Genomic DNA, 14,494 nt, shown 5'->3' on the forward strand with positions numbered 1-14,494 from the left:
GTGTGATTAAAAGCCCTGGAGGCAGACTGCCTGGGTTCTTATCTCCAGCTCTGTCATTCACCTGCTATGTGACCTTAGAAAAGTTAACTAACTTCTATCTCCCTGGGCCATTATTCCCTCATTTGTAAAGTAGGGATAATAACAGTATCTACCTCATAGGGTTGTTATGTGGATTAAATTATGCATAAAGTACTCTGCACAGTACCTGGCATATAGGGGCATAGGACTGCACAACTCCAGGACATGCCACTCACACCACAGTCTGTGAGAATGGTACAACCCCAAGCTGTACAGTCAACAGCATGGAGGGCTGTCCAAGGTGACCCTCCACATGCTAAGATGTCAACAAATGTTAGCCATTATCATTATTATTGTTGTTATAGAAAAGGCAAAAAGAAAAATAAAAATTAAACTTTCTACGCAGCATCACTTCCCCAGAAGTGATATGCAACATGAATATGACATTAAGTGACATATCAAAAAATAATTTTTATTTTTTAATGGCATTAACAGTAATGTTTAAGTTCCCATTTGAAATAAGTTTAAATTTAAAAAGCAAATAATTTTTATTTATTTTATTTATTTATTTTTTTCTTGCAGTAACATTGGTTTATAACATTGTATAAATTTCAGGTGTACATCATTATACTAAAAAGTAAGCAATTTAATGAAAATCATGGCAAAAGTCTCTAAGAATAGTAAGTCAACAACTGAGGTTGGAAAAGACTCCTGTAAAAGATAAAAAAGAGGAAGCATCACCATCCCTTCCCTCAAAACGGTTAGGTTGCAACATTTGAGGGACTTCTAGATAATATGGCAATAAGCACATAAGCCCAGATTCTTTGAAAATAATCAATAGAATCTAAAAATAATGGAATGTGTATGATTACTGGAAGAGAAACCATAAAAGTACCTGCTAACTTGCAAATGAGAGGTGCCTGAAAGAAGAGCTTGCCTGATGCAGTTTCCCTAATGTGAGGGAATAGCTTACCAGGAAGGTAAGTGGACAAGACACCTGAAGAACTTCACTAATATTATCTATCTAGCAGGGAAAAGGCCAGGCTATGGGAGAATTCCTTGAAATGGGTTTGAAAAATGCTATTTTAGGGGGCCGGCCCTGTGGCCTAGTGGTTAAGTTTGGTGTGCCCCGCTTCAGCAGCCTGGGTTTGGTTCCCAGGCATGGACCTACACCATCTGTTGGTGGCTATGCTGTGGCAGTGACCCACATATAAAATAGAGAAAGACTGGCACAGATGTTAGCTCAGGGCAAATCTTACTCAAGCAAAAAGAGGAAGATTGGCAATGGATGTTAGCTCAGGGCGAATCTTTCTCAGCAAAAAAAAAAAAAAAATCTATTTTATTTCACCTCCCACCTTCTTAGAAGGTCACACTACATATTAGCAGGTTAAGGGATCTAAAAAGTTCTATAATTAAACCTGTTTTATGTGGTTTCCCAAAGTTATTTGATACAGAACCTCTTTGTCCCAGGTAACATTTGAGGAAGCTACTGTTCTGTGAAACACTTATGAGAAAGACTGATGTAACTAATAAATTCTTGTAGAATATACTTTCCAAATACATATTAATGGAAAAACTACAAACACTGATTAAGCTATGAAGAAAAATAAATTCCCTTTTAAAGATCACAGTTTTATACTCCAGTGCAAAAAGAAAGAAAATTTAACAATCTCAACAACAATAAAATTCTCTGCACTTTGAAAATTTATAAACACTCTTGGATTAAAAAGATATCCAAACTACAATTACAGATTATCTAGTAAATAAAGCGTATAAGAAACACAGTCATATCAAAACTAAGCCTTGTAGCCAAAGCTCTATTTAAAGGCAAATTTATATCCTCAAACACTTTCATTCTTAAACAAGGACTGAAATATCTGAAATAAGTTTTTACCACATCTAGGGGGGAAAAAAGAAAAAAAATTATATAATAGTATATAACGTAAACATATTACATAAAATTATATAAAAATACAATTGATAAATTGATAAACTAGAAATTACAAAAAGAATGGAATTGATAAATTTAAGAGAGTATTCTAAAAAACCAACAATATGCTATACACACTAGTTGAGCTAGTCAAATGAAATAACTGAAGGACTTCAGGAGCTGTGATATCACCTGCTACCTCTTCCTTCAGGATAAATCTTTCCTACTTCCTCAGCTACCTACATCCCTACCTGCATATCCTGAACAGAAGCCCGCCTACAAGCATATCCCTACAAACATACCACATTCACACCCACAGCCATGCAAGCACAAGGTCCACCTGCAATCTCATCCCATTTCCCCAGAGCTACTTGTACAGTGGTTAAGAGTCCAAGCCTTGGAGCCAGACTGCCTACTCTGGAATTCAGGACCTGTCACTTAACAGCTGTGTAACCTCTAGAAAAATGTCTATGTTCTCTGTGTATTAGCATGCTCAAAATATATCTATATATAAAACTGCACCTACTTCAAGAATTACTGTATTATAAAAGTTAATTTCTGTAAAGTCCTTAGAACACTGCCAGACACATAAGCACTCGATAAACACTGGCTACTACTATTATTGATATGTTTTATGTTCATTTTCTTTGTAGTAAAAATTGTTCCTGTTTCCTCCAGCCTAATTTTTTGCTTCTATGAATTATTGGCATTAAATTTTAATCAATATTTTTAAGATATATTTTCTCTATAAATGTTGAAAGTTAAATAAGGAATAACCTGCCCCCTCTCCCACCATGTGATGTACAAAACTTCCTCAAAACCTCAGAACTAATTCAGAAGATTGGGGAGATTCAAACTGTTATTAATTTTGGTTTTTATATTATACCTTTTCTATTTCAAAAACTCTTTCTTAAAATTTGAATTACACTTTGCAACTACATTAACAGTTACTTAGACAACAAAATCTACATGTGTTCTGTTTCCCTGACCCTTTTTGCTTGTATAAAATTCTATATGATGTAAGCTATTATGATTGCTGCAAGATTTAATGTGATGCATTTTGGAGTGCTTCCATTTCCCAAACACTTTTTCAAAGTAGTATTAGTCTATTATTGAGGCTCTTTTATCTCTGAATATCATGTCATAATTATTATAGAAGAATGGCATACTGTAAGAACACTGTTCCACATGTTTAAAAACTGATGTCCTAATCATTGCTTATTGATTAGCTATGTGATATTGGACAAATCATTTAATCTCTAAGAGTCAGCCCTTTCATTCACATTTCATCCATGAAACAAAAAACCAGGCCACTTCACTGAGTTGTGATGAGATTCAAATAAGGTAATTTAAATGTAAGTGACATAGGGCTGCAAAATATGTGAATACTAAATGATTATTCTGAAATTGGTATATAGTAAGAGTTTATATGGTTTAATAACAGTATATTCCTACTCCTTTACTTCTAAGAGATGAGGGAATTTTTAAAAAATCAACAATAAGAACAAAAATCAATTAATTCTGAATAAAAGACAAAAGTTAGGTAGTAAAGAACAAGGGATACAGTAAATTTAGAAGGGAAAAAAGCTCTTGTCTGAGGAAAAGTATGGTAATTGAGTGTAAGGCAGTTTTTAACATGCTAGCAACTCAAATATATAAGAAAAGAAAAACCATGGGTGTCATATCACACTGTAATATAGAAAGAAACATACCATACTATCAGGTGAAACTTTTTTCTTGCCTTCAGCAGCAAGATATCACATCAACTATATTAAACAAGTATTTGAAATTTTGATTTTTTTTCAAAGGAAGTCAAGTTTCACAAATCTATTTTTGGATTAAGTGATGAAACTTCTTAAATTAGATATATTTTCAGTCACTTGGCCCAAATGATAAATGTGTTTCAATGACAGGGAAATAAAACTTTAAATGTTAGCACCCACACATCCTTTGCCCCAAAACCACTTCAGTTTCATACAGAACAGATATGCATGAATTATTTTTTACATATTGACTAAGACAATTATTTTAATAATTCTAGCCACATTCTATCTTGGTATTCCTGAGATTACACTCCTAGAAACTGTTTAGTTCAAGTCTACTTTTCAAATTCTATTGTGAGATAATTGCAAATTGTTTTGATCATAGAACTGCTATTTCCTTGAAATAGCAAATTGGAAGAACTGGTACTGAAAACTTGCAGTTCAGGGCAGTTAAGTATCTTGAGCAAGGTCTCCAAATAACAGTCTGGTTTAGGTTACCATGGCAGCACTTCCTTTCACTGGGTCTGTTCACCAACTATCAGTGACAAGAGATAAAGTTATGTATTTGTTAATCTAGGTTTTAGAGTCTACAGCAAAAAGGAATTTATTTCTAACTAACTCTCACTTAAAAACTTTGGCTCTTTTTTATTGTGCTTAGATGACAGAACACAAGTAATAAAGAGTTTTAGAAGTTAAGAATTGTTTTAAACTAAATTTGCCCATAACAAGATAAATCTTTTGTGCAATGGAAACAGGAAATGTGCATTGTCTCATTTACTATTTTGCATTTTGGAACTCTAAGGTTTCTGGACTTATTTAATAGAGAATCACTGAAGGTTTTGAAGAAATGAGGACTGTACTAAGAAATAAACTTTAAAAAGATTTACCTTAATGGAAGTTGTAAAGAACAGATTGGGAGAAGAAGCAATGTTCTCTATTCCTCAAATGTTTTTATGTAGTTGCCCTGTACATTTTAATAGAGTTTCCCCTTGACTACCTTTTCAGTGGTTTTAAAAACCACTGAATTAAAAGGTATTAACTAGTTAAAAAGGGAATTCATAACTCTTGCTTATAGCATGAACTTTATAGTGGTTAGTATCACTTCTTTTCCTGGGATTCAGCTATTGAAGCAAGTCATCACTATGCAAATGTACAGACTAAAACCGTATTAAACCAGGAAAAACTTTTAATTTCATGTTTCCCAGGTAAAATCTCACAGTTATAATGTCTTAGTTTGGCTTTATAAAAAGTTAGAAAAGTAAATGTAAGACTTGGATGTTAATATTTAAAACATAAAAATAAAACCAAAACAAACAAAATAACACCATGTCTAACTTTTGTAATTTTAAAATCCTGAGGCAGATAAATACTAAGCCAAGATTTTTAGATCTGTCTTCTGAGAGTACTAACTATGCTATGGATGATAGGAGGAAAAATCTAATCAGCAGCTATACCAGCTGGCTGGGTATCATTACCACTTTGTAGTTTGACCTGAATCTTGCCATCTTGCTTTCTTTTTGAGATTATCATCTCTAGATAACAGCTATTCATCAGAAAAGTGCTGTCAAGGTTGCCAAATTCAATTCCAACATCTCATGGAAGTAAGTGTAACTTACTCACCTTCTGCAGACTGGAAGAGAAATACTGTCATTTTGAGGCACTGATTCAAGAAGTATTTCATAAATTAAAAAAAAAAAATCCACAGGTGTTCCCATTCCTGCTTGAATGTATCACTTTCTGTCCAAATTTCAGACTTTTAAGCAAAGTGGTCTAGTGATTTTTGTGAGGACCATCACCTACCAGTTCCTTCCCTCCCACTCTGACCTGTAGCAATACCTTGCTAGTTTCGTCCCAATATATTACAATCTCTGTATTTACCTTTGTGTTCTTTATTATCTCTTAAGACGATTTCTTTCTCTTTATCACACTCTCCTTGTACTCTGGACTGTATGCTCTCCTGTTCATAAGGAATATTTTTCCTCAATTCTTTTCTTTCTCTAAGCATTCAAAAATGCTTCAGGTTAATTATATAAATAATGCACACATTTAAAAATTATGGACAAGAACAAGTCCTTTTGATCACTACCACAAATTGTACCACACTGGACACACTCTTCTAAAAGTTTTATTACGAACAATACCGCTGTGAATATTCTAATACACATCTCTTTGCATGTAAGTATGACTGTTACTCCAGGGGAGAAATCAGAATCTGATTCACTAGATCAAAGGACATGCACATTTCTAATTCTAATAACTATTGCCAACTTGCCCTCAAGAATGGTCAGACTAATTTACACTCCTATCAATGGTGTGAAACTACTGATATTTATTTTCCCATGTCCTCATCTAATTTGATATTATCAAACATTTAAAATTTTTGCATTCTAACGGGTAAAAACTGGTTTTTTGTTCTTTTAGTTTGTATGGCCCTGATTACTAGTGAGGATGAACATCTTTGCATATGTTTATTGGCCATATGTATTTCCTTGTCTGTGAATTGCCTATTCATATTCTTGTCCATTTTTCTTAGGTTTTCTTTCTCTTACTGAATTATATGAGTTCCTTACATACAGTAGTGTGCTAATTATAAACATCTATCAACTTCACATTTAATGACACAATAGTGGTAGCTTGAATTGGCCGTGATGGAAATATTTATACCACGGAAATCTGCAAAAGCTACATCCTCATCCCGACCCCCACCCAACTGTTAAATATTTACTAGCACATCACTGCTTATACATTTTGAATCCCAATCTTTTGGCTGTTACTTGTCTCAATCACTTCTTCCTAGCCAATCATTTTCAAGTTTTCTGCAACATTTGACACTGTTGCTCATTCACATGTAAACCTACCCTCCCTTAGCTTCCATTACACCATACTTTTCTTAGAATTTTCTACTGAAAATCAATGCTGATGACTTCCAAACTTAGAGTTTTAATCCTACAACATCACCACTCTTCCTGTACCATATTCCTAAATAACTAACAGTTTCCCTTTTATGTCCCACCACAAGTGTAAACAGAATAGGTCTAAAACTAGAAAAGAATTAAGTGGTACAATTCAAAAATGAAATCTGATGATGCATGCTGGAAAAGATACATTCAGAATTTCCAATACTTTCAGTTATCTAAAGAAAAGTTTGACTGGGGCTGGTGGAATCTACTTCCAAAATGGCTCACTCACATGGCTATTAGCAGGAGGCTGTATTTCCTTGCCATATGGGCCTCTCCACAAGCCTGCTTAAGTGTCCTTATGATATGGTAGCTGGCTTCCCAAAGAGCTAGTTATCCAAGAGCCCAAGACGGAAGACATAATGTCTTTTATGACTTAGCCCCAAAAGGCATGCTCCATCATTTCCACAATATTCTCTTGGTTACAAAAGTCAGCCCTACTCAATATTGGAGGGGACCCGACACTACAAGAGCATGAATACTGGAAGGTGGGGCTCATTTGGGAGGCATCTTGGAGGCTAGTTATGACAGAGACTGATCCCTTGAAATTACTGAGGCTTTTTTAATGGCCTAGCACATAATTGGTCTTCATATATATTCCATGTGCAGTAGAGAATGTGTTTACTAGCAATTTGTTACATAGCAATAGATAACTAATACAACCTCCTTTAAGGTAGCTATAAGATGATGTGCCCTAAAGTCTTGCTACTCAGAGTGTGTCCGTGGACTAGCGGCATCAGTATCACCTGGGAGCCTGTTAGAAATGAAAGCCTCAGTCTCCACCCTAGATTTGCTGAATCAGAATCTTCATTTTAACAAGATCCCCAGATGATCAACATGTACATTCAAGTTTGAACACCACTGTCCTAGAAAATCCTTCAGTCATCTAAAAATATAATTACTTGCTCTTTTAATTTTTATTCCAAATAAGAATAGGAGAGTTCTGCTACCACTTGGGGTATAGAAAGCCATAAGAGAATATCACTCCCAGCCTCACAAGAAAAAAATATAATCTATAAAATCATAATTTTTTATGAGCCCATCCAAGAGCTAAGGCTGCAGGCAACTGAAAGAACTGAATTCTGAAATGTGACAGGTCCCTGTGAGGAGAGATGGAACATACAAACTGTTTTACTTTGGCAGAGCACGGAAGAAGTGGGGGTTATAAAAGAAGGTAAGAAAAAAACTACTCAAATTTTAACAAATAGCCAAGTGTGAGCCAGCAAGATAATTTAACATCCCTGGCATTCCCAGACAGGTGAAGAGTCTGCATCCACTAGCCAGCATTTTTCCACAGGCTCCATCCAGTATCCAGAGGAAGATTGCAGGCAGCGCAGGAGACCTAAGAGAGACACCCTTGGAAACGGAGACAGATGTGCAGAACCTACCAAGGTTTGAGGCTGGAGTAAGGATCTCAGGCAAAGCCTATGTATGCTCCAGTCCCCAAATGAGCATAAGGTGAGATCAGGTGTCATTATAGGATAGGCACAAAACCTGCCTACACCACCCTGGACAAAGCTCTGATATGAAGTAAAAGCTAACACTGAGAGAGAGGCAAAATATCCAGTCCCAAGCAAAGAATGGCTGCTGCTGGGAGAGAAGTACAAAATCCACCTATCCTCACACTTCACTGACACTAGGCAATGGGTCATTAGGAGAAGGGCTCATGCCCAGATCCTCCAATGATACAAAGCAGAGATCTGCTGCCACTGGGAAAGGAAATGGTCACTCATTTGTACCCAGGATCTCCCACTTGATACTAGGCAGAGTTTAACTACTATGATGGGAATCAGTAGGAAATTGGCCTGAGCTCTGGAAGAGCACTGTCCAATAAGACTTTCTATAATGACAGATATATTCTATATCCCTGCTGTCCAACATGCCATCTACTAGCCATATGTAGATAACTGGCTATTGATGAATGTAACTCTAGACTCCACTCTGAGTAAATGGGAGGGATTGTCCACTGCTGGAGGAAGCAAGGAAAGTCCCACTCTTGAGCCACAGGCATAGAGAACCTGCTTAAGATTAAAACTGGAGCAGAAGAACTGAGATACCCACCCTGCCTGCACCAAGAGCCTTGCACCAAGTAACAAGCTATACCAATCTATTGCTATGGGAGGGCCAAGAGCACAGAGAGAACTATTCAACCCCCCTCCCATCCCCAAACGTGTAACAAGCTGAAAGATAAAGGTGAAGCAGAAATGCTGATAAAAAATCATCTGACACTCCAGGCCTCACAGTAAGCACAAAGTATTGGCAGTCCATCTCTGTAGGAATTTGAAGCCTATGGTACACTGGAGGTAACTATGACAACCACAAACTCTAAACCCAGCTCAATTATTAACTAGATTGACCAATACCTGTTCACACTAACAACCTGACAGAAGTAGAGGCATGTCTATTTGTGGGTAGAAATATTATTTACCTCAGTCTCTACCATTCTTTCACAAACAATTGGACATTTAATATAAAATTAAGAAACACACACAAAAACAGGAGATAAAATAGTCAACAAAACCAGGCCCAGAGATAGACCAGATACTGAAATTAGACAGACACTATAGCTATGATTAATATGTTTATGGATCTGGTGGGAAATTTTAGCAGAGAGATGGAGACTATTTCTTAAAAGGCAAATGAAAATGCTAGAAAAGAAAAATATGAAGAAGTTTTATCAGGCTTATCAGCAGAACGAACACAATAGAGAAAAGAGTGAACCTGTAGAAACAGCAATAGAAATTATCCAAACTGCAACAAAAAGAGAAAAGAGTAGGAAGATGGGGAAAGCAATCAAGAAGTGAGACAATAGCAAATGGTCTAATATATTTTTTAAAGTCCCAGAGTAGGAAGTGAGCCACAAGAAATATCTGAAGAGGTAATAAGCAAAAATTTTCTAAATTTAATAAATGACAACAAACCACAGATCCACAAGCCTCTGAAAAACCAAAGCAGGATAAAAATAAACAAAACACACGTAGGCGCATCATAGTCAAACTGCTGAAAAGTAGTGATAAAGAGAAAAATCTTGAAGACAGTAAAAAAAGAAACATTACAAACAGAGGAACAAAGATAAGAATGGCAGCAGACTTCTCATAAGAAAGTATGCAAGCCAGAAGACAAGAGTAACATCTGTAAAACACTTAAAGAAAAAAAGCTGTCAACCTACAATTCTATACCTATCCTCCACAAAAAGGTTAAAAACTTTTCATTGCTAGCAAACCTGAACCATAAGAAATGTTAAATAAACTTCTCCAGGAAAAAGGAATTCATTCAGATAGGGCAGGATTAGTCCACTTTTTCTGTAAAAGGCCAGATAATAAGTAAAATGGCATAATATTATTTGAAGGTAGACTGATAAATTAAAGATATATACTGAAAACTGCATAGCAACCATTAAAAAAAAAAGAAAAGAAAAATTGCTAATAAGCCCATAATAGAGATAAAACTGAATCATAAAAAAATACTCAATCCATAAAAAGGTGGGAAAAGGAAAAAAAAACTGATAGAGCAAACAGAAAACAAATAGCATGATGATAGATTTAAACCCAAACACATCAATTAATGTAAATGGTCTACATTCCAATTCTAAGGCAGAGACTGTCACAATGAATAAATAAGAATACATTGATAGAGTGACTGAAACACTACAGAAACTAAGAATAAAAAATTAGAACATTAAAAAACTAATTTATGTACCTATAGTAGCCTGAACATAACTCTGCTAGATTTATAGCAATACTTAAGAAATTTAAAAACATCTCGAATGAAAGCAAATGATGAACATAATTAAGCTCAAGCTGAAGTAATCTTATTTGACTATTTTTTGTCTTCCTTTGATTTCCCCATATTTTAAGGCCTCCATGTTAATTTTCCCCCACCTCCCTAAACATAGCAATGTTCATAAACACTGACCTTGCCATGGCTTCTTTCCACTTTCTGAAAACATTTATTCAGTGACAGATTATGTCGAACAGAATTCTTCCAGCCTGTTGGTGCAGTAGCAAAATATGGGAAGCGGTCCAGAATCCAGTTATAAATTTCTTTGACAGGCAAACATTTATTTGGAGAGTGTTCAATAGCCATATAAATGAGAAGACTAAAGGAATATGGAGGCTTTGAAGTTGCTGATTTTTTTTCTGGGTTCTGACAGCAAGATGGTCCTAAGGATGGCACATCATCTCCCTCTATGTCATACAATGGACTGACAATTGGAAGACCCTCACTTCCGAAGCTGAAGTTTGTTAGAAGATTAGTACTTTCATGAAGCCAGTTCAAGTTTGTGAGTTCATCATCTGCTGACTCACTGTCCACTAGAGTGGCCTTTGGCTTGGCAGCATCAACAGCTTCAGGCAAGCTTCCCATTTTGTAAATCTGGCTTAATCCTGCAACCTTTTCAGCTCCTGGGATTTCAGCTCTTTTTTCTGGAGTCATTCCAATTACTGGACCCATTTACTCTTATAGTTCTGCAACAAAGGAAACAATTATCAATAAATGCAATACTTAAGATTTTTAAGCTCACGGATAGAGAAAATACATAAATATTCCCAAATCAGAGAAATTTTGCAATTATTCCACATAATTTTTAACCACAATATTTGTATAATGAAGACATTAAAGGTTACAATACAAGGAACAGAACTTATTTCATATTATTTGAAATGGCTGTAAATAAAATGCAGCAGTGTAACATCATACGTATGGGTGATATTAACAAAATTAAATAATGTATTTTAAATACTTATTAAAGTCCCTAGCCCACAGTAACCACCTAATAAGTAATGGTTATTATTATTAAAGATGAACAGACTATTTCTTTGGATTACAAGACTTTATCATCTATGCATCTTAAGGATGTATAACTTTATTATAATAGCCATACCTATGGCTCAATACAGAAAATAACCAAATTTAAAATATTGCTTATACAATAATTCTAAATAAACCCTTTCCTCAAATCTGAAATATTTACTGTAAAGGGATAAAGAACATCTGGTATTTTTTATAGATTATCATACTAAAAAGATAACATTTCTGGGCCGGCCCGGTGGCGCAAGTGGTTAAGTGCGCGTGATCCGCTGCGGCGGCCCGGGGTTCACCGGATCGGATCCTGGGCGTGCACCGATGCACCACTTGGCAAGCCATGCTGTGGCGGCATCCCATATAAAGTGGAGGAAGATGGGCACGGATGTTAGCCCAGAGCCAGTCTTCCTCAGCAAAAAAAGAAAGAGGAGGATTGGCAGATGTTAGCACAGGGCTGATCTTCCTCACTAAAAAAAAAAAAAAAAAAAGATAACATATCTTATTCACTAAAATTGATTATCAGCAAAATTTATATTTATTTCTTTTGTAAATTCCAGTTTTAACTCTGCATTCTATATTATCTCATCAAGTACTGACACTGAAAGGCTAACTTTCTCTTAATAAAGTTTGAAATGTCACTGTATTTTCAAGGAGAGGGAAAAAAAGTTGTTTCTAAACTATCCCTTCTTATTTCTATTTTCTCAAACGACTTTTGTTTTGCTTTTGAAACACACCTCAATTCAAAAAATTTAGCATGGGAGAATACCTGACCAAAGAGAAAAGTGATAGAACTAACCCATTTTCAATGGTTCATAAAGGTACATTGTTTCTGAATTCAGTGAAAAACCTTCCCTGTCTTCCATTATCCTATTCAAGCTACTTATGCTTATATAACTGAATATGAGAAGTACCTCCCAAGTTTTATTTTACTTAGAACATAGCTGGCAAATTACTCCAAGAATTACAAAAACTGGTCAATTTTAGATGTAAAACAGCCGATCTGAATTCTGGTAGCTATTAGTAGATGCAGTCTCAGAGCACTCAATTATCAATAGCATCAGCTAATATTTTTAAGGCCAGCTATTGTGCTAAAACACTACATACTATGTCTCAATTAACCATCAACTAAACCCTATAAAGCAGGCATTATTATTAACCCAATTTTATAGATGAGGAAAATGACTCAAGAGAGGTTAAGCATCCTGTTTGAGGTTGCCTGGCTAGTAATTGGAAACACCAGAATTTAAACCCAGGCAGACTGACTTGAGAACCAAAATTCTTTGATGAATATTCTATTACTAAAGTGTTACCTTAAATGTTTTACCATGCATACTTATCAAAATCCAAAGTTACCTTTAGCCTCTCCTGAGTAATAAAAAGATCTTTTAAATACTAGCTCCAATCACCCTCTCCTGGTTTATAACATACCTGGTATTTAGTAAATAACTAAAATAACTAGTACTTTAGTTCTAGCTTTTTCTTTATTTTTAATCTCACAAGACGCTATTATTATTGTTTATATAGTTAATTTTTATTAATTTACCCAGATACTTACTACTCTCTCTGATCATCATTCCTTCGCGAAATCTCAGACTTTCTATGACCCACTTTCCTTCTACTTAAGAAGTAGTTTGCTAGTGAACTTTCAGATTCAACATATATATCTACTCTGTACCAAATGCTGTGCTTTTTGCCTAATTCAAGTTTTTTGTCCAGTAGAGTACACTCACTCTCTTAAGGAACTTATATTTTTAGCAATATTACTTAAAACAGATATACTGCTGACAGATATGAGAATATATTGATGACAGAAACTAATTCAGATGGTTGCAAATATGTTATTCCTCTGAATTACAAGTTTAGAATAAAATCCCATTACTTTAAGGTATAAAGCAATACTATGTTAGCAAATATGCTAGATTACACAAAGTATACAGCCAAGCAAAGTTAAAAAATCAAGTATTAATAATGAAAGGCTGACATTCTCTTAGTAAGGTTTGAACTGTCACTGTATTTTCAAGGAGAGAAAAGAGCTGTTTCTAAACTATCCTGTTAGAATACTTTAGAACACAATCCATTTAGAACACTAAGTCCACCACAATAACTAGGCAAATGATCTTTCCCATAAATAAGTATATAAACAGCAAACAAATACATTAGAAAATATTCAACTTCACTGACAATCAAAGAAATGCAAAGCAAATAAAAAGTGTGGTATCAAATATGATAATGTACTTAGCACAGTACTGGGTATGTATGTAGTAAGCACAAATATTAGTAATAAAAATAACAATATCTATTTTTGCCCAGTTTAGCAATGGTTTAAAAAAATACATAACAGAATTTTGGGCAAAGATCTAGGGCCATTTTGGAAAGCTAACTGGCAATATGCATCAAGAATCATTAAAAATATCATATTCTTTGACCCAATAATTCCACTTATGAGTCACTTCAGTGAAATAATCCCATATAGGGAAAAAGATTCTCTCTCTCTCCTCTCTTTGTCTCTTTTACCCACACACACACATGTTCATCCAAGAATTATGAAAGATAATAGAAAACTATAAACAACTTTCATATTTTATTAGAGAGATAGTTAAGTAAACCAAAGCATATCTAGTCAATCTAATATTCAGTAGTCATTAAAAATGACTGTCTTGAAGTTTGTGAAGTAAGCAAAAAAGCTTATTAAAAACTGATGAAAAGCAGAAAATATACAGAAAGCTAACAGTGGTTTATATTAGTAAGTTGGTAATTTTTTCTTCTATTTTCCAGTTTTTCTTTAATATGTTTATCATTTTTATAGTTTAAAATTAAAACAATATACTCAAGGGGGAAAAAGTTGTGCTAGATTATTTTTAGTTGTAGTATTTCCATTTCACAAAAAATCAAATCACAAAAAGGTCACGGATTTACCAAAGGCCTGAAGGCAAAAACAGAAGCCACCTCCTATATTCTTAGTACAGCCTATTCTGTTACCAAGCTTTTCTGTAACACGAATTAGCTCACTGGTAAACAGGGGA

General features: G+C 34.8%; 1 protein-coding gene across 3 annotated transcripts in view; it reads right to left on the reverse strand.

The window, feature by feature from the left end:
- FOXN2 (forkhead box N2) overlaps positions 1–14,494 on the reverse strand; it is a 56,428-nt gene that overhangs the window by 15,668 nt on the left and 26,266 nt on the right. For all 3 annotated transcript variants that reach the window (XM_087436805.1, XM_004436667.3, XM_014792301.2), the window contains exon 2: positions 10,584–11,134. In XM_087436805.1, coding sequence (XP_087292931.1) covers positions 10,584–11,120 — 537 coding nt within the window. In that variant the 5' untranslated portion in view covers positions 11,121–11,134. The remainder of the gene's footprint in view (positions 1–10,583; positions 11,135–14,494) is intronic.

The sequence above is a fragment of the Ceratotherium simum genome, chromosome 11 (genome assembly GCF_057802395.1).
Source record: "Ceratotherium simum simum isolate JZ-2026a chromosome 11, ASM5780239v1, whole genome shotgun sequence".
In the NCBI taxonomy this organism is placed as follows: domain Eukaryota; kingdom Metazoa; phylum Chordata; class Mammalia; order Perissodactyla; family Rhinocerotidae; genus Ceratotherium; species Ceratotherium simum.